Genomic DNA, 23,678 nt, shown 5'->3' on the forward strand with positions numbered 1-23,678 from the left:
TCACTGTATACAGCGATCATATCACCTTCAGCATATATGTGCGGAAAAGGATAATTTTATTAATATCAAAATCAAGCTATATCTGTAATGTTTATAGTCATTTTTTCGTTGTCGAGTTACCTCCCTTAATGGACTCTTGTATCCTTGATTATCACATCAACAAAACCACGTGAAACAGTACTGACAGGTAAGAAGATAAATCTACTTAATGTAGAATGATTCCGCTTATATAATCATTATTTTGAATTGATAAGCTGACATTTCATTCTCCAACAGAGACTTAGATATTGATAACTTTTTGATATAGGGTCAAAGTGGGCGGGCATATATCCTCTTCGTGTTTGCAATTGAAGTTGCCATTAAGACCAAATTTTCAGTCTCTAAAGTGATGATTTGATGCCAATATTCACATTTATTATGCTGTTATTAATATTTGCTGTTTACGCGCATTTAGTAAATTATCTGTAGAGACAGGAATTTTAGGCCCATCACTGTACACTTATTTAAATGTATATATATATATATACACAGTTGCAGCAAATTGATGTATTGTTGTTGTTTTTAAATAAGATATGGACATGTCTGACGACGAAGAAGAGATGCCTGACCTTGTCCCAGCGGAGGTTACACGGGTACCAATTACGGTCATCACTGGATTTTTAGGTTTGATATAAAATTCATTACTACATGACAATTGTTTTATGTCAGATGTACAAAGATACATATAATTAATTTTGGAAGGCCAGGCAAAACGTATTTCTTATGTAGCGGATGGTGTTGTGCCAAAAAAACCCCAAAACCGATGGGTTCGTTCAATGTTTAATCGATGTAAAATAGACATTCAGGAATATGCAATAAAACATTATCAAATACTCTCACAACTTCACAAATCTCTCGTTACATATTCAACAATTCATACTCTTCTTTCATTAACACATTACATTTCACAGAGTGAAAAAATTTAATACTTCTACATTTGAATAAGATATAAGAACCAATAAAATACTTTATAACATGACCATTCCAATAGTAATAAAGTAAAAGTGAACACTACTCACGTACACAAGTACATATACACTACACAAAGGGACGCGCTTGCCAATATGTATAAACGTTACACGTGCAGGTAAAACGTGACACTGACGATGTGTTCGCGATGATAAATAATACACACATGTACATAACCAGTACATATATATATATACTACTATACAAGCTATAAATACTACATGAATCAATACCAATATACAAAATATGACCCTATTACACTTTCAGGATGCATATACAGTATAAATTGTTAAGACCAAAGATGTCTTATACATGATACATAAATATGTAGGTATATGTCTGAAGAAATTTGAAGATATTTTTACATAATGTGCTTGTACAACTGTACCAGGGGTGTGTCATACAGACTACATTTTACATGTTCATACATGGATTGCATCCCAGAACTGTACATATGCACAATGTATGTGTATAATTTGTACACATTTGTATAATATGAAAAGGCTAGAAGAAAGAATTCTTGCCAGTTCAATTTCTTACCCAATATACATAGCTCTATAGGTAGCTATACTTATAAAGTATTTATTAGTTTGTCACTTGCTTAGATAAATCGTGTTTTTAACAGTTACATATACAGTAGAGGTACATGTTACTAGCTATAGCTAGCTTTTATTTTATTGTTATTTTAAGATGTATAATGTTTTACAATATATTTTCAGGTGCAGGAAAAACAACTCTACTAAACTATGTTTTATCTGAGCAACACGGAAAAAAGATAGCCGTCATAATGAATGAATTTGGGGAAGGTATTTTTTTTTATTTATTTTGAAGTAGAAATGAAATTCATACATGTGTTGGATTTGAATTTTTTAAAAAAGGTTTTATTGAAATGATTGATACAGTCAATGATTTGAACTTATATACACATACATAAAGTTATGGGCAATTCATGATTTGAATTTCTGTTAATTATTTTACAGAGTTGTTAGTTCTTTACCTTTCTAAGGATATTTACTAATCAGAAATCAAGTAAGAAATACATTTTATCAAACCACACTGGATGATGGAGTGATAGTGATAATGTGGTGTCAAAGTATTAAGATATATATCACAATATGAGAAGATTTCAATATTAATAGCAACACTTATTTGCTTTAAAGGTTGAAATGTTGTGTTGCAGGTGAATCTGTTGAGAAATCCATGTCTATTGGTCAGGAAGGAGAACTGTATGAGGAGTGGCTGGAACTGCGTAATGGTTGTCTCTGTTGTTCTGTCAAGTGTGTACCATTTATAAGTTATTTATGTATCAGTTATCAGTTAACTAAGTACCAGTTATTAATGTATCTCTCTAGTGTATGAAGTGATGGGCCCAGTTTCATTATTGATAACTTAATACACATACAATCGATTGCTTATAATCAATTTGATCCATTTACTGCATATATAATGCTTTCAGTTATCTGTTTCTTACATTTAAGATATTTTATGGTTTTGAAGTCAGTGTTTGTTGGGCGACTCTGTTACTTTTTATTTGTTTTTACTACTTATCAAATACCATTGACAAATGCCTGTTAAGACTTCCCCAAATCATATTTCATTATAAGCTTGCCTGCCCTGTTAAAAGTGATGATGATCCTGTGCCAGCTTTACCCTTTAAATGACTTCTTAACTTCCAATTGGTCCAAAGTCATCACATTTGGCCAGCAGCATAATTTGGTGAAAGACTACCAAGTTTGGTCATATGAATGACCTTGTGCCACTCTCAAAGTTACAGGGGTCAGACGTGTTAAAATCTTTCAATAATTTGTCAATTATCAATAGGCCCAGGGTCGTGATACTGGGTCAGTACCATGCTGTGATAAAGGGCTCTCAAGTTTGCTCAGAGGAGTTTTCAGGTGTCAAATGTGTTGAAATCTGCAAACAACTTCTTTTCAATAACCTGTAGACCCTTGATCATGTTATTATGACTGTATCATTTTGGGATAAAGATAAAGGACTACCAAGTGTATTCAAATGAATTACCTTGACCCACTTTAAAGGTCACGGCAATCAGATATGTTAAAGTTTTTAAACAACTATTTTTCATAAAAAAAGAGGCTTGGGGTCTGTATAATAGGGCAGTATTATGTAAGGTGAAGGGCTACCATTGTAAGTGTGTTTAAATGAATGACCTTGTTCCTCTTTAAAGGTCACAGGGCACAAATGAGTTAAGAACTTCAAACTTCTTTTAAGTACCCAATAGGCTCTTGACATGTTAATTATATAGTAACATGCTTTGGAAATAGGCTTTCAAGTTTACAGAAAGTGACTTTAAAGCATTTTTGCTCAGCTACATAATAGGTAAGTGATTCAGGTCCATTGGACCTCCTCTGTGTGTTTTTCAGATGATTAATTCTATATTTTTTTATTATGCAGAGATAATGGTGTGAAGGCTATAGAAAATCTGATGACAAAGAAAGGGAAGTTTGACTATGTCCTGTTGGAGACAACGGGGTTAGCTGACCCTGGTGGGTGCATTTCATGTGATATTCAAATTTGACATAAAGACTTTTTCAGTTGAAGTATTTTTAATTTTGGAAAGGTGTTAGGACAATTGTCAGATTATTATTGACAGGCAAAAAGGAATAATGTATATAATGCATAGAAATAGATTAACACTTAAGTGATGTCCATACCTTACATACTTACAACTTAGATAATATACCAAGTTTTTCATAGGAAATTGTAATGTAATTATGTGTGATTTTTTGGGAAAATAAATCAGTATAAATATTGATAATGTGATTCTGCAAATATTGAATATGTATGGTAAGAAAGACATACTGGATATGGTTTTTTTTTTTACCAGGACCTATTGCTTCCATATTTTGGCTGGACGAGGAGCTCTGTAGCGACATATTTCTGGATGGTAATTATGTTCTGATCTTCTTTGTGTTATACTTTACTGAGCCTTCATTAACACATGTTTGACATTTCTTTTTGATTACTATTCATGTAAGAACAAGATCTTGTGATATTAGACCTTTGTATACACAAAAAGGTGTATTCTGTAATGGTGATACCCAAAACAAATACTAAAATGAATGCTTTATTTGACAAGTATCAAACTTTCTTCCTGTGAATTCAGTCCTGCCACTGTAGTCTGTGGGTCATATCATGAACATAGGTACAGTTGTAATTTTAACACAAAATAACGTATGCAATTGCTTCATGTTTTTGAAAAAATGAATACCCTGCCACCAAAATTGTTCTAAGGGTCCAGCTGGCCCCTAGTAATTGGTTATTTGGTATTTGCAAGGAAATAGTAGCTCTAAGGCCCTACCCTTATCGATATTTAATATTTAATATAATCTTTATATGAATTGTTACAATACATGAATAATGTCTTAAGGTCAAAGGGAAAGGACAACAGGCAGATGAATTTGGATGTTGTTACGTAGTAAAATTCTCCCCCTTATAATGCTTTGATCATATTTCAACTAAATTTGTTAAGCTGTCCATGGTGCATGTGAATCAGTTATCATACACATATGAAGGAAAGGTTTTGTTGTCCCTCTTAGTGTTAAGAGACGAAATTGAAACTATTTACAATCCTTTGTAACACAACATTATTTTTGATAAGAGTGTTTTGCTGTTACTTCATATTACCATATTTTTCCTGCAATACATCCAAGTAACTATCATCTGTGACTAGAACAAAGGCAACGACATAACATTTGTTGGAATTTCTGATGAAACAGCGATAGATGTGGAATTGACCTAGTTCAGGCAAGGCTTCAATGCCAGATAGATAGAATGATTAACAAAGTATTCTTTGTTTTATTTGTACATTGTATATACAGTGTATGATAGTACATATTTGTATGTTTATTGTCCTATGTGTGGGAAATGATGATGTTGTATAGCATGTGTACATGTGTTACTATAAAATCTGTACACTTTACTAAAGATGGAAGTCCTGGTCTGTTTTTCCTTGTTTTTCTATCATGACTTTCATTCTGTAATTCCTGTGCATAATGGAGTAGTTGACATTCATTTATATGCAGATAAAAACATGAGCTCTGTAGAACTAATTTACCAGCAAGCATGTATAACAAGTTTAAACAAAACACAAACGAAATATCTAAGCATGATTAAAATACATCAGCAAATCAAAAAACAGTTATATACTATGTATTTACCAGGTACTGACAAGCACAAAAGTATAGTTAAATATATCATGCAATGTGTGATGTAAGCAAATGGTAAGCTGAAATAGGAACATATTTATGTCACACAGTATTCTCTAATAAGAATAAGAAAAGAGAAACATGTAGCAAAATAACACAAAACATTGCATTTTGAAATAAAAATAAAACTGGTGATAAAATATTGAGTTTGGGGATTTTTTGCAGAAAAAATAAACTTTAATTATTTTTATATATATCTTATTAACATTTGAGTCAAGATTGCATTCCTTAAATAACACAGGTAAAACTGACGGTATCCAGATGAATTCACCGTCCAATTAACTAATAAGTGCCCTGTCACATCAGCTAACCCCACCGACCGACAGTTTTCCAATGGGTAGGTGTGTACTTTGGTAGCCAAGAGGATTTGAGATTTAAAAGCGATGAATAAAATGATAAATATTGCATTTAATAAACACTGTATGTTTAGATTTAAACAATTTTGCTTTTAAAAACAAAACCTGAAAAAAGTGAAAAGACGATTCCCATCATTTGAGTGAGTACAAGATGAAAATAGGAAAACAAGCAAATTCATATAGAATGATATTGTCTTCATTTACACAAAAGTTGTTACTTATATGTAAATATAGATGTGCAGTTAACAAATAGAAGTTAAAATAAGTTCAATTTGCCTTACCATTCATCAAACTACTGCATGCCTATAATTTTCAGAAGGGAAATAACTCTAGATATTTTAACTACCCTGGGTGTTAACGGGTAGAAATATTGCAACCTGTACATCATTCTTCGGAGACAATATCTAATGATTTTTTATGAAAAGTTAACTTTTTATTTTCATTGCTGGTGACCTTTAATGGATAAAAGAGTCTAAACTCATTAGATCCTTTATTGTAAACTTAATGACTTCAGGATCTTCATATTTCTTCTGGAGGAGGGCTAAAGCTTAGAGTAGTTTGTGAATATTATAGGAAATAAGACTTTCAGGTACATTTTATTTTAGGGCCCTGTATAAAAGATGTGGGTGTCCTATATTTATCAGGTTGTCTGTCTGTCTGTCTATTTTTTTGTTTTGGCACAATATGTCATATTCTGTCAGGCCATTTGTATACCAACTTTAAGTGATGCTTCTTCGAAGGAAGTGCTGGTATGGGAGAGATTTTTGTGTCCTTAAGTAAAGGTCCTTGTCACTAACTATCAATAGAAAACTTGTTTCTGCAAAATATCTTCAGTCCTGTTCGGTTCACCACACTTAAATTTTCTTCATTGCTTTTCACAGGAAGTTCTTGCACTACTGTTTCATGTTCAGAGATCAAATATTATAATTGAAAATAGGAACATACTGTAAACAATCAGATCTGAATGTTACTGGTAAATATTTACTTAATGGTTATGTAATGAAGCATGATTGACTGAAATAAGTCATTTTTGTGATAGAGTGATGACTTATTGCCTGTTGTTTCTTTGGGTAACTGAAGGGCTATCAGATAGGGTTTAAAAACAAAACAAACAATAAAAATTTCAACTTCTCAACAATATCAAATGCATTTGATCTGATTGTTTTAAAGCGTTGACTTCATTTTATGTAGGGTCATCTTTCATGGTCGGATACCATTTAAGAGTTTATTGTACATGTTAGCTTTAGAGGGATAACAATATGTACATATTATGTTGAGAGAAAAAGATCATACATTACAAGTACCAATGATATACAACAAATGTCCTTGTTAATTGTCTGACACAAGTTTTATTCAAAATTTAATGGAATATCCATGCATTTCACTGTCCTTATAAGTTCCTTACGTAAATTGACATGATATTGACTTCAGTATCTATTGCAATAGCCTAAACAATGTACTGTTAGTCGATTTTGGGATGAAATTGTGTAATTTAAATTCTACTGATATTTTTTGTTGATAGAAGAAAACATCCATTTACTGCTGCAGTGAGCAATTCTATCCTTCCTAAGCTACAAGTTACTTCTGAGACACATTCCTAACTTCGATGAATTCATATTTCATCGGTAATTAATACCAATAGTGAAGTGATCTTCTCTCATGCTTAAATTCAGATACTTCTGAATATAACCACAAATAATGATGTACACACTAAGACATTGACATATATACTGTTCCACACGACACAAAGATGTAAGGGACACAACCTGTCTGCGTAAACCTTATTGATTCTAAGAGAATGGAGGAAAAACTTTCTTGTTTGAAGCTTTTTTTTCCAAATGATATTAGTTTTACTTGTTTCTCTCCAAATATCTTGGTTATTCATTTTCTCCTTCGTGGAAAATGTCAGTTACTTTAAGGCCAGTAATCAGCATTTCCATCCGGATATATTTAGTAATTACACAACACATTTCATAAGGTAATGGATGGTTGTTGGTACCCTGCTTAATACAACGTATAGTGTTTAAACAACTTGTTTTTAAAGCCTTTTGTTTTGAATGTTCCTGTCTTTTGTGCAATCTTCCAGATTGCAGAAGATAGACTCTACTGGTTGGCTTTTAGTCCACGAGGCTCGTCATAACCTGCATATTTTTTTCATCCTTTGAGTAGTGGCATATATGATTCAGAACATCTTTCACGGCTGATTGTATTGTATTTGTATCAGATGGTGCTTTTCACTTATGTCTCTTGTACAATCTTCAATTGGAATATTTGGAGGATTACTTCACTACCAGATGTAATTTTTCTTAATTACCGGTATTCAAGTCACAACTTCTACAAAGTATACCAGTGATGCAATACCAGTGAAAACCAAAAAGGCTGTAAAGTATAACTTGTCTGCATATTTAGCTACAGTGTACCATGTAATATTTTCTGGCTGTGAAAAAGACATTTCATTATGGTTTTTTTCTTTTGAATGTGTTTGATTTTCTGTAAGATCTGACTCATCGATTGATTCTAATCGGATCATGTTGTGATTTTTGATGGATTCAAATTTGTCTGAAGATTTTCTGGTCTCATTTGGATCTCTTGATTTGGTTTCAACTTTACCTTTTCTGCAAATGTTACAGAAATTCTTAATCAAGTTTTTCATCCACTTGGGCACTGGTTCCTCATTGTCATCTTTACTGTAGGTTCTGATCTGGAATATGTTCACAGTTACGATGAAAACACTAAGAGCAAGCATTGAGAGTAGATAATAAGATAGATGGGACATTGGTTCTGAGGAGGCTGGCATCCTATCACTAACCACTGTCATATACACCGTGAATGCCAGTAATACTGTGATGCTGTATGATGTTCGTTCACCAGAATTGAAAGGAAGGATAAACACAAAAGGGTTGATAAGCGCCAGCATTATTATCGGTATGACAACACTAACCATAAAATTTAACGGTCTCCTGGACATTTCGATGGTGAAGGAAGCAATGTCGACACCTGAGGAGGTGACAAAGGCTTCAGTTGATATAATATCCCAGGCAGAGTTAGGAGAGTAAAAACCAAAATTGATTGTTGGAACGTTTGCGGTAAGTGAAACCTTTGTTCCAAGGTATCCGTATGGGTTGACTGAAATTGTACATATCTGTAGGTCAAATGGGAATTTTGAAACATCTGGTTGACAAGTTGCCTGAAGTATGCGTCCAGGTGTCCAGGAAACGGAACCATTGGCCAGAACAGTGACTTTGAAATGCTTGCTGCTGATGGGGTTAAAGTCATCTGCTGGGTTAATTAAATACATTTTTGGAACCCAAATTTTTTTCTCTGAAAATGTAAGAGATGTGGTATTGTTATAACTACTGGAATCCCACACAAGACTTTCATCTGTCCAAGAAAGAAACAAAACAATAACCACCGAAATAACTCCGGTCACTTCATTAAAATCATTAATAGACACAAGGGACATGCCAACGTCAATAGATACTGGCTTTGTCTGGTCCTTTACTGGCCGAACTTCACTGGAATAGTTCACCATCAGATCTGCCAGCAGTGTTTTAACATCCTCCATAGAATTAGCTGTGATGGTCTGTACACAGATCACTGTGAATATGATGTAAGGTACTCGGAACATGTCTCTGATTTACATATAAAAGACATACACAAACAACCTCTTATAAAACAACCAGTTTCAATTGCTTAATCGTTCAGTTCTGACTGCTAAACTTTACTTTGTAAACTCATATTGTTTCACATTAAAAAGTCAACTGAAATTTATTCTGTTGTAACAGAAGTGTCTATGTCCTGGTCCTCTTCGACCACAAGGTATCAGATGTAACAGAAGTGTCTATGTCCTGGTCCTCTTCGACCACAAGGTATCAGATGTAACAGAAGTGTCTATGTCCTGGTCCTCTTCGACCACAAGGTATCAGATGTAACAGAAGTGAAGTGTCTATGTCCTGGTCCTCTTCGACCACTAGGTGACAGATGTAACAGAATTGTCTTTGTCCTAGTCCTGGCCGACCACTAGGTATCAGATGTAACAGTATTGTCTATGTCCTAGTTCTGCTGACCACTAGGTAACAGATGTAACAGAATTGTCTATGTCTTAGTCCTCTCCAACCACTTGGCATCAGATGTTACAGAATTGTCTTTGTCCTAGTCCTCTCCAACCACTGGGTAACAGATATTACAGAATTGTCTGTCCTAGATCTCCGACCACTAGGTATCAGATGTTACAGAATAGTTTATGTCCTAGTCCTCTCCGACCACTAGGTATCGGATGTTACAGAATTGTCTATATCCTAGTTTTCTCAGACCACAAGGTATCAGATGTTACAGAATAGTTTATGTCCTAGTCCTCTCCGACCACTAGGTATCGGATGTTACAGAATTGTTTGTGTCATGTTTAGCTCCAATCCCTAGGTAATAGATGTTTCAGAATTGTCTATGCCCTCTTGAATGACCATTGGATATCAGGTGTAACAGAATTGTCTTTGTCCTCTTGAGTGACCACTGGGTATCAGGTGTAACAGAATTGTTTATATCCGAGACATTGGTCACCTTTCAGATTAAGTAATTGTTGTGATATGAAGCAGTCACGATTCGTTTTGCCCTTCCCATCTATTGGCTATGCTTGAAATCAATTCATCATTTGCAAATGGGATTTCCTTTGACAATATTTTTTCTGCCCAATTTAAGCTAAGCATATTATACAGAATTATTGATTTGGATCCCAGGTATATCTAGAAAGTAAATACAGAAGCTGGGTTTGATTATCACTGACTTGCAATGTGTACATTATTTCATCCTTCCCCTGAGTATCAAGCAGTGATATTGATTCAAACTGACTGATATGAATTATTCATAATAGGTATTGAAAGCTGATGCCTCCAAATTACGTTGTTTTAAAATGTTTCCGCATTTTAATTTATTGGCTCACCTTGTCCAAAGGGCCAAGTGAGCTATTGGCATACCGCATCATCGGTATTCCATCTGTCTGTTAACTTTTTCTACAAATTGCTACTAGTCATGAGCAATGAAGTATATTTTGACTAAAATTTGTCAGGTGCATCCTTGTGGGAAGGGAAGCAAACATTGTATAAATAGTAGGTCTCGACACCCAGAGACCTTAGGGATGGGACCCAAAAGGGAAAATTTTTCAAGTCATTTAAAACCCTACTCCTCCTTAAAGAATGATTGTGTTCTGCCCAAATTTGATCTGATGCATACTTGGGCAAAGGGAAATCAATCTTGTATAAACAGTGGGTCTCGGTCCCCTAGGATCGGAGGGGCGGGCCCAATATGGTAAATAAAGCAAATCAATCAAAATCCTACCTGTCCTAAAGTATTTGGTGTGAATGGATTGGCTGACCCCATTTAAGGGATTCAAAGGGTTGGGATCCATTAGAAAAACAGATATCTTGTTTTTTGTCTGTTTGGATATTTAGAATTCCTTTAATGTTTAATGAAGAAATTTCAGTCAAACATATTCAGGTAAGTGATACAAGCCCTATGGGCCACTTGTTTTTTCACCCTTGTATACTTTCTGATAGATTTCCCGTTTGAGATCCTTTCTTCTTAGATGGATTTTTTCAGTTCCCTTAATTGCTTTGCACACATACCAGGTGCTCATCACGTCAGAACCACTTATGTACAGGTATCATATTAATGACCACAATAGATGATTATTGGTTTACCATTGAAATTAGAAATTTCATTCCATATTTGCTATAGTAGCCCTAATGAATAGTCCATTACTGTACCTGGATGTTCAATAAAATTAGCCAAGAAAGTATTTAGCAATAACATGCAATCACATTGAACATACATGGATGAAGGTTGTGAAATCTGATGGTTTATGCTGCAAGCACTAATACAGTGTTGTATAAGCTTTTAATTTTATTGAAAGATAAACACATGGTAATTACTCTGATGTTGTTAATATTGATTATTTCTTTCAAATCAGTTTTTAAAGTTCTTTCTAATTCATGACTGAACTGTAATTATCGGATATGAGTGGGAATCATTAATGTGTTTTTGCTCCCTGAAAATTTTCGTGGGGAGCATATAGTTGCCATTTTGTCTGTCCTCCAATCACTTTGTCTATCGCTTTTGTGAAAGAGCATGACTGTGCCCAAAGTTTAGGAAAGATCATGAGGCTGTATGTGAATATCAGTTGTACTAAGGCAATGTAGAGAGTACTAGATTCAAAGCCCACAACCCCTTACAGAGTTATTGACTTTTTGTGTCAAAGCAAAACTTAGCTTGCATTTAAACTAGGACAACAAAATTTGGAATATACCTTGGTCATACTAAGATGATGTGCAGTGTACTGAAGTCAGGACCTAACCTCTGAATTACAGAGTTATTGCCCTTTGCTAACATTTTGTGTCCATAGCATGACTGTATAAAATGAGTTGTGTGCTTCATATGAATGGATGCAGATGAAAAAACTTACTATAGTAAGTACATCTTTTGAAAATAGTTAAAAGTCTATAATTTTTCAACTCTTATCTCCTACACAATTTACAATACCAAAATATTCATAAACATACATACTAGTAAAAATCAGTGCTTATAGAAAACATTTACATTAAGTATTAGGCTGAATGAAATATGCCCTTTCTTTCAAAGCTCAAGCATAGGTATGTGTCAGACACAAATTCATATATATAATTACTTAAACATGATTCTTTCCTCTTCTTATCTTTTCATTTTAACATATCATTACATATATATGTCAATGATACCACCAAACACAAAATGAACAGATGGAAAAAGACTTCAATATGAACAGACAGAAAAAGACTCCAATAGTTGTTTTCAGGAGCATTCATCAGTTATGTTGATACTCTAGTTTACACATCTTATTTTTTTGTGGATTTTTAAATGTAATGTCAATGATGTGTTGAAACATTGATATAGAGCCCATCATTAGAAATATATATTGTAATGTGTTTGCCTTCTGAACTTAAAATCATAAATGGCCCATGAATTGGATGTGAAAATTGACAAGTTTACCTTAACATTTTAACAATGTACATGTAATTAATGACAGCCTTATTGTAATTGGTGATGTCAATGCATCAGTGAGCCAACTTTTCCCTGGGGAGAGACAGAATTATTTGTTCATGATCATAAATGATAGCTGTGTTCTCAAATAATAGACCCTTGCATCTGATGTTAAATTTCTACATCTGTTATTGTTCTTATTGTGTGAGCTGTGGAGTATTTTGGTTCATAGACATGTATAAATGGTTAATAGAAACTAAACACTGCATAGTATAACCAATACATAGCCTGCTCCCTTTTGTTAATTAAAATGTGCTTATTTACTGTAAAGTGGTAATTTTTTTAGAGTTTTTTCTCACTGTCAATATTTTTGTGCAAGATGTTGACAACTGACTAATAAGCTCACAACACACGACTTCAAGGGGTGCATGAAGATGAAGATTATGGTGATGGATTATGGTTGTCATAGTGATCTCATAGGGAAATGGTCTGTCTGTCTATTTGTCCATTTGTCCTTCCATCATTACGGAGCATAACACAAAAACTATGAAAGGTGCCAACATAAAACTCTACAAGGAGAAGTGCAGTGAACATGAATCATCACTCTTTTTTTGCATAATTTAAAAAATATTGCACTTTGTTATTTTTCATACTTAAGCTTTGTCCCATTCGGGGAGCATAAGTCTTTCGCTGTAGTATTTTTTAAAATTTGAATTAGTAGACTTTTGTAGACTTATTGGTACTTTGTTATTCCACTATTATCAAGGATGGATAATAACAATAGTACATTGAAAAGCAGATTGAAAGAGAAAGTCACAGTCTGATGTAAGACTTTCCCATCAAACAAATCTTTTTAGCATCAAAGTTTCGGTAAAACTGCAAAATTAAGAACCATTTCTAGAGATACTGCATGCATAAAGATAATACCACATTTATTTTGATGAGTTAATTGTTTTGTCTTTTCACAGGTATTATCACCCTGGTTGATGGTAAATACTGTAGTCAGGTATGTTACAAGAAGGTTTTATCTAAACTTTTCATAACCATTCCACTTATATTTGTGAAGGCCAATGTTCAATATGTACTGCTTCCAATTATGACTTATCTAGTCCTTTCAGTACACTTTTGCACCATTGAAATTTGGTTGCTTTACCCCAAATGTGTCATATAAATATTTACAAAATTTCATTTTCGTCCAACCTTTAATGACACAGAAATGTAATTTTTCCATTTTTGAGGTCATGGGGCCATTTTTTCTTGTAACACGTTTGGCCCTTTGAAACAAGTGAAAAGAAATGTTCATGTAATGATGATAGAAGCAGATTGTGTAATGTTGCTAAATACATGTAAATTGTAGAACTTCTCTATGCAATCTCTCTCAAATTAAATTCTGCTTTTGCAATACTCAGCATTTAAAGGAGTTAAAAGAAGATGGATCTGTGAATGAAGCAACAAGGTAAAGTATGAAGTGAAACCAAAGTATTATTCAAACTGTATACAGACTAAAATGGTAGAATCTATTTTCTAGGTCAGTCATTATAATTTTTGAAATTACAACAGATTTTGGTAGTAGATAATGACATTCTTGGGTAGCCTAGTAGATAGTGGAGGGTGTTGGACTGGTAGAGAGTGTTGGACTAGTGGAGGGTGTTGGGCTAGCTGGAGGGTTTTGGGCTAGTTGTCAGGTGTTGGGCTAGTGGAGGGTGGATAGTGTTGGGCTAGTGGAGGGTGTTGGACTATTGGAGGGTGTTGGACTATTGGAGGGTGTTGGGCTATTTGAGGGTGTTGGGCTAGTGGAGGATGCTAGACTATTGGAGGGTGTTGGACTAGTGGAGGGTGTTGGACTAGTTGGAGGGTGTTGGGCTAGTGGTCAGGTGTTGGGCTAGTGGAGGGTGTTGAACTAGTGGAGGGTGTTGGACTGGTGGAGTGTGTTGGGCTAGTGGAGGGTGTTGGGCTGGTGGAGTGTGTTGGGCTTGTGCAGGGTTTTGGGCTAGTTGCCAGGTGTTGGGCTAGTTGTCAGGTGTTGGGCTAGTGGAGGGTGTTGGACTGGTGGAGGGTGTTAGGCTAGTTATCAGGTGTTGGGCTAGTGGAGGGTGTTGAACTAGTGGAGGGTGTTGGACTGGTGGAGTGTGTTGGGCTAGTGGAGGGTGTTGGGCTGGTGGAGTGTGTTGGGCTTGTGCAGGGTTTTGGGCTAGTTGCCAGGTGTTGGGCTAGTTGTCAGGTGTTGAGCTAGTGGAGGGTGTTGGACTGGTGGAGGGTGTTGGATTAGTGGAGTGTGTTGGACTAGTGGAGGGTGTTGGGCTAGTGGAGGATGTTGGACTAGTGGAGGGTGTTGGACAAGTTGAAGGGTGTTGGTCTAGTGGAGGGTGTTGGACTAGTGGAGGATGTTGGACTAGTGGAGGGTGTTGGACTAGTGGAGGGTGTTGGGCTAGTGGAGGGTGTTGGGCTAGTGGAGGGTGTTGAACTAGTGTAGGGTGTTGGGCTAATGTAGGGTGTTGGACTAGTGGAGGGTGTTGGGCTAATGGAGGGTGTTGGACTAGTGGAGGGTGTTGGGCTAGTGGAGGGTGTTGGACTAGTGGAGGGTGTTGGACTAGTGGAGGGTGTTGGACTAGTGTGGAGGGTGTTGGGCTAGTGTGTTGGGCTTGGAGGGTTTTGGGTGTGAGGGTGTTGGACTGGAGGGTGTTGGACTAGTGGAGGGTGTTGGGCTAATGTAGGGTGTTGGACTAGTGGAGGGTATTGGGCTAGTGGAGGGTGTTGGACTGGTGGAGGATGTTGGACTGGTGGAAGGTGTTGGACTGGTGGAGGGTGTTGGGCTGGTGGAGGGTGTTGGGCTAGTGGAGGGTGTTGGACTAGTGGAGGGTGTTGGGCTAGTGGAGGGTGTTGGGCTAGTGGAGGGTGTTGGACTGGTGGAGGGTGTTGGGCTAGTGGAGGGTGTTGGACTAGTGGAGGAAGTTCGCCAATATGAGGTAGATGAACAATGGTAGGTTGTTGGGCTAGTGGAGGGTGTTGGGCTAGTGGAGGGTGTTGGACTAGTGAAGGGTGTTGGGCTAGTGTAGGGTGTTGGACTAGTGGAGGGTGTTGGGCAAGTGGAGGGTATTGGGCTAGTGGAGGGTGTTGGACTGGTGGAGGATGTTGGACTGGTGGAAGGTGTTGGACCGGTGGAGGGTGCTGGGCCGGTGGAGGGTGTTGGGCTAGTGTAGGGTGTTGGACTAGTGGAGGGTGTTGGGCTAGTGGAGGGTGTTGGACTAGTGGAGGATGTTGGACTAGTGGAGGGTGTTTGGCTAATGGAGGGTGTTGGTCTAGTTGAGGGTGTTGGACTAGTGGAGGGTGTTGGACTAGTGGAGGGTGTTGGGCTAGTGGAGGGTGTTGGGCTAGTGGAGGGTGTTGGACTAGTGGAGGGTGTTGGACTAGTGTAGGGTGTTGGGCTAATGTAGGGTGTTGGACTAGTGGAGGGTGTTGGGCTAGTGGAGGGTGTTGGACTAGTGAAGGGTGTTGGGCTGGTGGAGGGTGTTGGGCTGGTGGAGGGTGTTGGACTAGTGGAGGGTGTTGGACTGGTGGAGGGTGTTGGGCTAGTGGAGGGTGTTGGGCTAGTGTAGGGTGTTGGACTAGTGGAGGGTGTTGGGCTAGTGGAGGGTGTTGGACTAGTGAAGGGTGTTGGGCTAGTGTAGGGTGTTGGACTAGTGGAGGGTGTTGGGCAAGTGGAGGGTATTGGGCTAGTGGAGGATGTTGGAGGTAGGGTGTTGGACTGGTGGAAGGTGTTGGACCGGTGGAGGGTTCTGGGCCGGTGGAGGGTGTTTGGCTAGTGTAGGGTGTTGGACTAGTGGAGGGTGTTGGACTAGTGAAGGGTGTTGGGCTTGTGGAGGGTGTTGGGCTGGTGGAGGGTGTTGGACTGGTGAAGGGTGTTGTGCTAGTGGAGGGTGTTGGGCTAGAGGGGGGTTGGACTGGTGGAGGGTGTTGGGCTAGTGGAGGGTGTTGGACTAGTTGGAGGATGTTGGGCTAGTAATTGAAAGGTTTTTAGCTTGACTCTTATCAGACATGTTTTATCTCTGAACTGCAAATTAAAATTTTTGAACCTATGTGAGACAGCAGTTTTATTGCAGTAAAACACGAACCTTGAATTAATCAATAAAACCAATTATAACTTAACACTGAAAGCTATTAATTATGCAATTCATCCATCATATGTTACAGACAGATAGCACTAGCTGATATTATTGTACTGAATAAAACAGACCTTATCTCCACTGCTGAGTTGGCATCACTGAAGCGACAAATAAGGTTGGTGGATGAGATCAGATGATATTGGCCGGTTAGAGAAATACTAGGATGTCGGGTCCTAAAATCATTAAGGATAATTCACAAGAGAGAACGATATATATTTACACTGAAAACATATTGTTTTAGGTAATGACTCAGGCTTTTTTTTTACAAATATTTACTTGGGGTGTTGGGATTATTATAAGTGTTATAAGTTAGTGTACAATTGTATTTATTCACAGTTACACTGTATCAATAACAGAGGTGGTTACAATAACACAAAATTTCCAATACTACTAAATAGAAATTTTATACATGAAATTCTAACTGAAAAAGCAATGATTGTTGTTTCCTTAACAAACTTTTTTTTTTCTGTATGTAAGTGATCGACTGTTTTAATTACTTTCATTTCAGGAGCATTAATGGCTTCGCAAAACTGATTGAGACCAGCATGTCAAGGTAGGCAACTGTCCCCAGAGTATTCAGGTATTATCAAAATTGTTAACATGTAACTGTGATATGTCTGAAATGTAGTTTGTCACAAGGTTGTGGTGGTGGTGGTGGTGGTGGAGGGAGAGGGGGGAGACATGAAGCCATGTTGCATCCTATCATATCTGGAATACTCTCAACAGGTTTTGTTTAAATTTACCTCATAGTGTGATAATGTCATATACTGCACCTAATCAGATTAACATGATCATCGGTCAGTGTTAAGGGGTCAAAGATCACATTTGACGATTTTAGCTGGAAGGCCCAAGGGAGCTATAGGGATTCTGCCCTGTTAGTTGTCCTTCTGTGAGCTTTCCTTACAAATTGCTACTAGTCATGAATGCCTAAGTATATTTTTTGCCGCTCTTGGCCCCTGGGGCAGGAAGGGCCTAGAAAAGGAAATAGGGCAATTTTTTAAAATCCTGCTTCTTCTGTAGGAATAACTGGGTGTTGTCCCAATTAGGTCTGAAGCATTCTTGGGTAAAGGGGAATCAATTTTGTATAAATGATAGATCACAGCTCCCTTGGGTGGAAGGGATTGGGCACAATAGCGGAAATAGTGCAAATTCTTTAAACTTCTTTTTATATAAGAATGCCTGGATACTGTCACAATGGTACAAACAGTGCATCTTACCTCAGGAAGGGCGGGGCTTAATATAGGGAATACATAAAAGTGCTTTAAATATTTTTCATTTAGTTTGAATTAGTAAATTTGTACTTAACCAGGTGAGCGATGCATTCCCTATTGACCTCTTATTGTAAAGTCATCAAACAATGATACTTATATCCATGAGAGAACAAGGGCATCCTTGTCTTACAGGCATTAAGTAGAATATCCAACGGATATATTTGTTTTCTTTAAAGGCTTGATTTTAAAGTTTTCAATAGGCTGATGGCACCTGGTAAGAAGACTACTATTGTTCATTTTATTTCAGAGTCAACTTAGACGACATACTGGATTTGAATTCATATGATGGAAAGAGTAAAAATAGGTAATTATACACTGAAGTAACCATTTTGATTAAGTAAGAACTATTTTGACAATTTTAAGAATTATTTTAATTTGGATTCAATGATTAATGTTGATTATTATGATAGATTGTCCCAGAATTCAATGTCTAACTGTAGATTGACCAGTTTGCATGATATTTGTACTTATATATGTTTCTGTATTTAGATCCTGGAAGTACAATGTATTAAAAGTAAAATCTACTGAGATGTTAAATAAACTAACCATGTTGTTATGTGTTGATATTTCTTTTCATTTGTGTTACCAAGCATGGAAGAGGTTTTTGCACAACGAGGGTTTTCCCAACAGGACAAGCATGTTATAGATCAGGTAAATTGTTCCAAAGGAAATAACTCTGAATAAATTTTTTCTAGATCATGAAAAATAGAGAAGTATGAAATAATTGTAAGCCCAACTTTTTCAAACAAATTCATTTCAAGTAAGTTTTCTTGAATCATGAATTATTTGTTTTTAACTCAATAAAGTGATCATTGTTTTTTTCCAAACATTTATTGTGTTTTCTTTGTTGTTTTATTCTTGTTTTTTTAGAGCGTGACAACCTTGACCTATGAGTTCCAAGGACATGTTGATCCCAAGCTTCTGGAGAAAGCATTACAGGATCTACTATGGGAGAAAATGGTCAAAGACTCCGATGGAAATGTTATTGAAATATTTCGTCTGAAGGTATAACAGGTTTGATGTAATTCTTTTCTAAAAAACCCCAATGACTTTCGTTACTTTCTTTCATTTGATAGATAAAAGGCATCACACACACACAAATTATTGCCAGAAACGGCCATTGGTTTTACTTTACGATTCAGTGAAAAATAGAAAACAGAGTTTGTTAATATATTTAAACAAGCGATGTCCACTTTTGTCATGTTGTTCGCTTTGCAGATACTCTACAGTGTTCATTCATTGTATTTCAGGGTCTAATGTCAACACCAGGTGATCCAAACAAACTTGTTGTACAGGCAGTGCGAGAATTATATGACACGTTTCGCACATCACCATGGCAACATGATGAAATCAGGGTCAACAGACTAGTTTTTATAGGTGATTTACCCTTATCTTATACGTCATCTTCAAATTTATTCTATGTTTTGTATCATCGCTGAATATGATCATTTCATGATGTAATGTTTAAATTTTCCTTACAAACGTTTTGATGATTATGAATATTATTTAAATTTTAGTTCACAAATTTGGTTTTAGATACATAAACATGTACAATCAAACCAATCTTATACGACCCATTTTCCTGCACCATTGTGTCTTATTTGACATCCTCCTTAACACCTTTAAGTAAAGTTTTCAGAAATCCTGTCTTATTTGACCCCTGATTTTTTTTTGAAATTTCTCTTTGAACTTTACCCACTGTTTAATGTTATCCTCTAGTATCATTCTGAGACCATGTCTTCTGAACTTATCTGACTTGATGTTCTGTCAAATATGACCCCTGAGTATTCTGATATTGTATGGAATCTGACCCCTGAGTATTCTGATATTGTATTTTTTCTGATCCCTGAGTATTCTGATATTGTATGGAATCTGACCCCTGAGTATTCTGATATTGTATGGAATCTGACCCCTGAGTATTCTGATATTGTATTTTTTCTGATCCCTGAGTATTCTGATATTGTATGGAATTTGACCCCTGAGTATTCTGATATTGTATTTTTTCTGACCCCTGAGTATTCTGATATTGTATTGAATTTGACCCCTGAGTATTCTGATATTGTATGGAATCTGACCCCTGAGTATTCTGATATTGTATGGAATCTGACCCCTGAGTATTCTGACATTGTATGGAATCTGACCCCTGATTTTTCTGACATTGTATCTAATCTGACCCCTGAGTATTCTGACAATGTATCTTATCTGACCCCTGAGTGTTCTGACATTGTATCTAATCTGACTCCTGAGTATTCTACATTATGTCTAATATGAACTCTTAGTGTCCGAACATCATGTCAAGTCTATACCCCATAGCATTCTGACATCGTGCCTAATTTGATTTGATTGTTTCAAGGTACATAACTTTAAACATTATGGTATCAATTTGAACCCATAAGCCAGGAAACTATAATACTCTACATGTTTCACAAGCAGTCAAGAAAAGAAAGCAATTACATGTAATTCCATTTTGAAATATTTATCAAAATTGTTCTTTTTCAGGTAAAAATTTGGATCAGCAGGTTTTAGAAGATCTCTTTTCAATATGCCAACTAGAAGACAGATGACATCTGAATGAATTATATAAATTAGGAATACAAATGTGTATTTTGTATCAAAGTATCCAGACCTTTGAGTTCTAATCTGTTCAGGAATATTTATGGTGGATGTCAACCTTCATAAATGAGTTATGAGCCGATAGAAAAATAACAGATGTCTACCCGATTATGAATCTGTACTTTATATAAAACAATCTCCGATGATGCATCCTAGAATATATTTCTTTCAGCTTCCTTGAAATGTGACTTCAATTTCAGGAATCTCTCCAGGTCTGTATTTTGAATAGGTGTATGTTTTACATTTTTCGAGGCATAAACATCCTGTATTGGATAGATTGTTTACACAAATTTATTCTGTTTTCAGTCATTTAATGATATCATTGCCTAGACGTTACAGTCATGTACCAAAAATTTAGACTGTACTGTATTTTTTTGAAGTGTTGCTGCAAATATCAAGGAATATATAGTGTATTGTTTTTTTATGTCTGCTGATAAAAGAGACACTTTCATTTTGAAAATAAATCAACCTGATGTTATTTTCTTTTTTAAATATTTTCTGATGACATGTCAACTCTTCTTTCACATCATTGACATAATTTTGGTACATGTGGAATTGTATTCATAACATGTAGTCGTGATAGAAGTCAGCTATATTTTCTGTAGGGTACCAAGTTTTGTATGCTATATTTTGGGACAGTTGTTCTGGTATTAATGTTTCTGGAGAAAAACAGGATGAATATTTATCAAATTTCATAGAAGACTTAGCTCCATTCCTTGATATACATGCTCAATTTTAGGACTGATTGCGTAAACAATATGACAGACAAAAATACATCTTGGATTTTGACCGTTTAAATTTGTTATTATTTTTTCATGAGAACACATTGTATTTCATGCACTTTGTCTGTCAACTTTAAATCCTTCTAGAAAACTAAAAACAGCTGGTAACTGATGTTTGGCAAGGATGTGTACATGAATTGGAGTATATTTTTTTCATTTGAATAACTTCAACCTATTTTCAAGGACACAGAGATCAAATATGCTAAAATCTTTAAAACTTTTTTTCTCAAATATTGGGATAAGAGGTACCTGAGCTGAAGTGCTACAAAGTGTCCTAATATAAATTACCATGACTGATTTGTAAGGTGACAGGGGTCAAATATGTAAGAAAATATTGACCTATTTTAGATGGCACAGGTAACAAATACATTTAAAACATTTAAGAATCTCCTAAATTTCTATAAGAGCAAGGATACTCATGTTTGCCTAATAGGTACTTTAGTTGGAGTGCTATGAAGTCACTTCATATAAGTGACCTTGATGTATTAGCAATGTCACATGAGTCAAATATGTTAAAAAGCATTGGAATATTTCAGAAGAACCAGGGTACTGATGTTTGGTCAGGAAGTACTTGGGATGAATGCTATATATATTTCTTAAAGATGACCTTGACCTTTTTTGAAGGCACAGGGGTCAAAAAATATGTTTTAAGCATTCAAGAATCTCACCAAGTTCTATATGTGCAAGGATACTCATATTTGGCCAGTAGGTACTTGGATAAGAGTGCTAAAATTCACTTCATATATATGACCTCAATGTATTTTCAAGGTCATAGGAGTTAATATGTTAAAACACTTGAGAATTGTCTTTATAAGTTCCCAGAAGATGCAAAGTATTGACATTTTGCCAGTAAGTACCTTGGATGAAGTGCTGAAAAGTTTTCTTAAAAATGTTTTGACTTATTTTTGAGATCACAGGGGTTAGATATTAAAGTATTTGAATTCACCTCAGGTTCTGTAAGATGAAGAGTATGAAATTTCATATAATTGACCTTTACCTATTTTAAAGGTCATAAGGGTCAAATGTTCAAAAAGTTTTAGAATCACAATTTTTTTTCCAGAAACCTGCTGATTTTCAGTCAGGTACCTGTGATTTGTAGTGTACATTGGCACCTTTAACAAGGTTTATAAAGCATGTAATAGTTATTTTGGTAATCTTTTCATTATTGTCTATGTGATTGATACAGGCCCTCTGGGCATCTTGTTTTTTTTATGCATTGAAAAATACAATATTAATATCCTTAATGGGCAGTCTGTTGTTTTTTTCTTAATTTTCACTGAAATTTTGCATAATAAAAATGATAATAATGAAAATCTAACACAATACATGTTGCAAGCTGAACCTCTGAAATTTTACGTTTTTAAGGAACTGAAGTGTTCAGCGCAAGTGAAATGCCGTTAGTCTGGCATGAAACTGATCCGTTTTCCAAGCAGGTTTGATTGTTAGAGTTATGAAATATTATATCTCTTAAAATGAATATGTAGAAGTCAGTACTTACTATTTTTAAGTCCCACCATCTTATTAAAACATAGTTATTAGAATAGAGTTCCAGTTTTCACTTTTGTATTGTTTTGTAGAGCACTGTTCTGAATTACTTATTCCTGCTAGATATCAAACTACATTTGTACATTGTATATACTTATTAAAATGATAATGATAACAAATTAATTGGATATATACCTAGTTAAATGGTTGAGATGATAACGATAACAAACATGATAGGATATATACCTAGTTAAATGGTTGAGATGATAACGATAACAAACATGATAGGATATATACCTAGTTAAATGGTCGAGATGATAATGATAACAAACATGATAGGATATATACCTAGTTAAATGACTGAGATGGTAATGACAACAAAACATCACAGGAAATATACTTGATTCTTGTGTTGAGTAGTTAAAACAGCCTTTAACAGGAATTTTTATTGCAGTAACCAATAGAGGAGCAAGGTCAACCAAGAGGTCAGAGGTGTTGTGTGTCTTAATCACTTTATTTTCAATTTAATTTTCAGCACACATATCAAAGGTGTAGTTGTCGTTTTACCTTCAATTCACCCCTATAATCACTGTGTTAAGTTAGTGAATGTTGAAGCCATGTAAATCTTATAGATAATTTGTCTTTTACATACAATTAACTTTCTTTGAAAAAGAAGTTGTTTTAGGTAGCAAACCCAGAATACAGAAACGCAGGACGTTCTATATGTACAATTTTTTAATTATATGTATGATATATTTGGTCT

At 35.7% G+C, this 23,678-nt stretch overlaps 2 protein-coding genes across 2 annotated transcripts; one reads left to right on the forward strand and one right to left on the reverse strand.

Moving 5' to 3' along the window:
* Positions 1–114: 114 nt before the first annotated feature.
* LOC132550348 (zinc-regulated GTPase metalloprotein activator 1-like) lies at positions 115–22,639 on the forward strand. Its single transcript, XM_060214398.1, has 15 exons — positions 115–187; positions 571–663; positions 1,728–1,814; positions 2,189–2,285; positions 3,424–3,515; positions 3,857–3,916; positions 13,570–13,607; positions 14,011–14,057; positions 16,793–16,879; positions 17,273–17,317; positions 18,283–18,339; positions 18,626–18,686; positions 18,906–19,040; positions 19,286–19,412; positions 20,535–22,639. The coding sequence occupies exons 2-15, from the start codon at positions 573–575 to the stop codon at positions 20,597–20,599; spliced, it is 1,089 nt and encodes a 362-aa protein (XP_060070381.1). The 5' UTR covers positions 115–187; positions 571–572; the 3' UTR covers positions 20,600–22,639.
* Positions 7,914–9,158, reverse strand: LOC132550375 (neuronal acetylcholine receptor subunit alpha-7-like). Its single transcript, XM_060214426.1, has one exon. It carries the CDS (start codon positions 9,156–9,158, stop codon positions 7,914–7,916), a length of 1,245 nt encoding a protein of 414 aa, XP_060070409.1.
* Positions 22,640–23,678: the final 1,039 nt, after the last annotated feature.

The sequence above is a fragment of the Ylistrum balloti genome, unplaced genomic scaffold (assembly GCF_031769215.1).
Source record: "Ylistrum balloti isolate Yb309-2 unplaced genomic scaffold, AGI_CSIRO_Ybal_v1 Utg370120, whole genome shotgun sequence".
NCBI lineage: Eukaryota > Metazoa > Mollusca > Bivalvia > Pectinida > Pectinidae > Ylistrum > Ylistrum balloti.

Excerpts from the sequence above, each read along its gene's own strand:
- LOC132550348 (XM_060214398.1), top strand. The coding sequence starts at position 573 with ATGGACATGTCTGACGACGAAGAAGAGATGCCTGACCTTGTCCCAGCG. Across the intron at positions 2,286-3,423 it reads TGTCTCTGTTGTTCTGTCAA|AGATAATGGTGTGAAGGCTA; the intron begins GTGTGTACCATT and ends TTTATTATGCAG. Across the intron at positions 19,413-20,534 it reads CAACAGACTAGTTTTTATAG|GTAAAAATTTGGATCAGCAG; the intron begins GTGATTTACCCT and ends GTTCTTTTTCAG.
- LOC132550375 (XM_060214426.1), bottom strand. The coding sequence starts at position 9,158 with ATGGAGGATGTTAAAACACTGCTGGCAGATCTGATGGTGAACTATTCC.